At 33.7% G+C, this 2,444-nt stretch overlaps 1 protein-coding gene across 1 annotated transcript; it reads right to left on the reverse strand.

The window, feature by feature from the left end:
- Positions 1-978: 978 nt before the first annotated feature.
- On the reverse strand, positions 979-2,191 carry LOC137245960 (L-seryl-tRNA(Sec) kinase-like). The gene is made up of 3 exons (XM_067777126.1): positions 1,953-2,191; positions 1,809-1,845; positions 979-1,359 (listed from the first exon to the last, which is right to left on the reverse strand). Exons 1-3 carry the CDS (start codon positions 2,189-2,191, stop codon positions 979-981), a joined length of 657 nt encoding a protein of 218 aa, XP_067633227.1.
- Between the last annotated feature and the right edge of the window lie 253 nt (positions 2,192-2,444).

Below are 2,444 nucleotides of genomic sequence, written 5' to 3' on the forward strand. Positions count from 1 at the left end.
TTGATATTTGTTCCACGAACTAATTCTGAAAGTCATGCATACACCAACTGAAGAATGGCCGCAATTCTAATGGGTTGTGGGAGAACCCAAGAAATGTTTTAAATGCAGCCATTCTCTCTTAGAAAAAAAAACGTTTATGATCATAATTTGAAATTTTCCAAGTTATCTATTCAGAAAGAGCGATCAAATTGTACTCATTGGTAAGGATATTCAAATTCAATCACCTAAATTCTGAGTGGCAACAGCTCTTAACTGGCGAATCGGATTAAGGAAATATGGTGAATAGGGGCTTCTCGTAGTTACGAATGGATTGACAGATTCCTTGTTATCTTTCCACTGAACAAGCACATCCAAAACCAGCGCCCCCCCTTTTTTGTTTTTTATCAAATCGATAACATTGTCGCATGTAAGTAACATGGGTTCACGGGTAATTTAATCTACAAAGGTTCGTTATAATCCAGGATTGTACCCTTCCCTTTCGTGACAGCTTCATTTTCGCAAACCTGCTCTGAATTATTGCTCAGGTTTGGCACCCAATTGCAACAATTCTTTCCTTTACTGGTCATAATTAATGGAATAATGGAATTATTTTTAAAATATTACCTCGGTAGTGCCGTAATATTGCTTGATGGTTTTGTGAAAGTGACAACAAGATGCAAAATCCAAACGATTGACCCTTTAGGGACTATATTTTGAAGGCTCTTAATTACTTTGCAATTGCGTCGTGCTCCTTAAGACTTGACCCTCCATTTCTTCCAGCATTTTTCCCGCGGACGGCCGCGACGTCAACCTGTACACGAACATTTAAAGGGTTATTCGTTCCTGTGTTTATTTTTAAACTTCGATTACTACATAGTAAAACTTTACGAACCATTGTTATACAGTCAATATAAAATGAATTAGTACAATAATTTAACAAATTCATTGAATACCGCTGCACTTACACTAATATTATCTTTTTTGAATTTGATTTTTACATCATGTAGTACCTTTACGTTTTGCACATAATAAATTAAGCAACTTTTGCAACTCTTTCGCATCATGCATATTATTTGCTTGCAGTATGTCACCGATTCCCTTTCGCAACAACAAATCAAGTTGTTGTACCACAGATTGTACGGATCCACTGTTATAATCGCGCAGTTGATTTGTCATTGGCTGTAGGTTATTTTCCAATGTTTTACCCAGAAATACCAAAGCTTGATTTCTCAAATTTGTATAATCATCATATTCAACATTTAACAAGAATGTATTAGATCTCCAGTATTGCTTTATAGGATCTGGTTTTTCTAATCGTCCTGCCATTCTTTGAATAATCTCTTGCGGCACACGCTGCTCGGTAGAGCGTGCAGCATTATACTAGGTTCAAACACACACCAAATTGGCAATTTATACTGTTTGGGCAATTTATTACGCAATTTGTCATATAATAAATTGTAATAATAAATTGCCAATTTAAAAAAAATTGCGTAATAAATTGTTTCAAACTGCAAATGCAACATTGTAAAGTGTGTTTATTGAGTATATTTAAACGTCAGTTACGCATGGCTGAACTATATGGTTGGCTCATCTCATCAGCTTATTTTATGTCTTTCATTTCACTGGAGTAGGGATTGTCAAAAGAAGATGGGAAAATCAAAATGAAACCAAAACATTGAACACATTTTCTTACAACACACATAAATTTCAAAGTTTTATGTTTTCATTCCATTCCATTTACCTAATACCAACACGCACATTTTGACAGTCTCAAAAAAGATATGTTGTTACTGTAGAGATGAGCCAACCAGCCATCAAATTACTATTGTGTAAGCTAAATAGAGTTGTATGAACACCACTCCATTTAAATCGAAATAGCCTCAATTTATTTTTCTGTTTGAACATAGTATTACACTCTATAGCTAATTGCATAATACGATCGAAGTGTCTTTGTGCATAAGAGCATCTATTTTTGTCTGCATATTTGATACAACTTATGTCTCATACTACGATAATAATTATTATCATCACATACTAATAAAATGTCATTATTACCGTGATTCAATGATGACTTAATCAATGACTCAAAATGACTTGGTAATGTAGCGTTATTGTTGGTATTTTTTAGTTCATCTATATTTAATTGCATTATTGAAAGGACATTGCTTCTTTGATTTTTAAACTCAAATCCAGCTGACTTTTCTTCAGCCATTACTTCTAAATGATCATCATAACATAAATGTATGACATTGAACGGTGCTTGTGGCAATGTAAGAAGCCAATTGACCATACAATTTTTACAATTATTAAGTTAGTTAATGAGAAGAATGAAAGTTATCCTACTACCTCTGTTAAAATTGGTTTTTCGGGAGATCAGCTACCAAAATTCATAATTTTTGAATACACTAAATTGAAGGTTGATTTTTATATTCCTCCTTTGAGACAATACTTAAATTGCGGCAGGT

This window comes from Eurosta solidaginis, chromosome 3 (genome assembly GCF_040869045.1).
Source record: "Eurosta solidaginis isolate ZX-2024a chromosome 3, ASM4086904v1, whole genome shotgun sequence".
NCBI lineage: Eukaryota > Metazoa > Arthropoda > Insecta > Diptera > Tephritidae > Eurosta > Eurosta solidaginis.

Coding starts and splice junctions, on each gene's coding strand:
- LOC137245960 (XM_067777126.1), bottom strand. CDS start 2,191: ATGGCTGAAGAAAAGTCAGCTGGATTTGAGTTTAAAAATCAAAGAAGC. Junction 1,846..1,952: donor TTGTATCAAATATGCAGACA/AAAATAGATGCT, acceptor CTATTTCGATTT/AAATGGAGTGGTGTTCATAC. Junction 1,360..1,808: donor TACAACTCTATTTAGCTTAC/ACAATAGTAATT, acceptor GTTTGAACCTAG/TATAATGCTGCACGCTCTAC.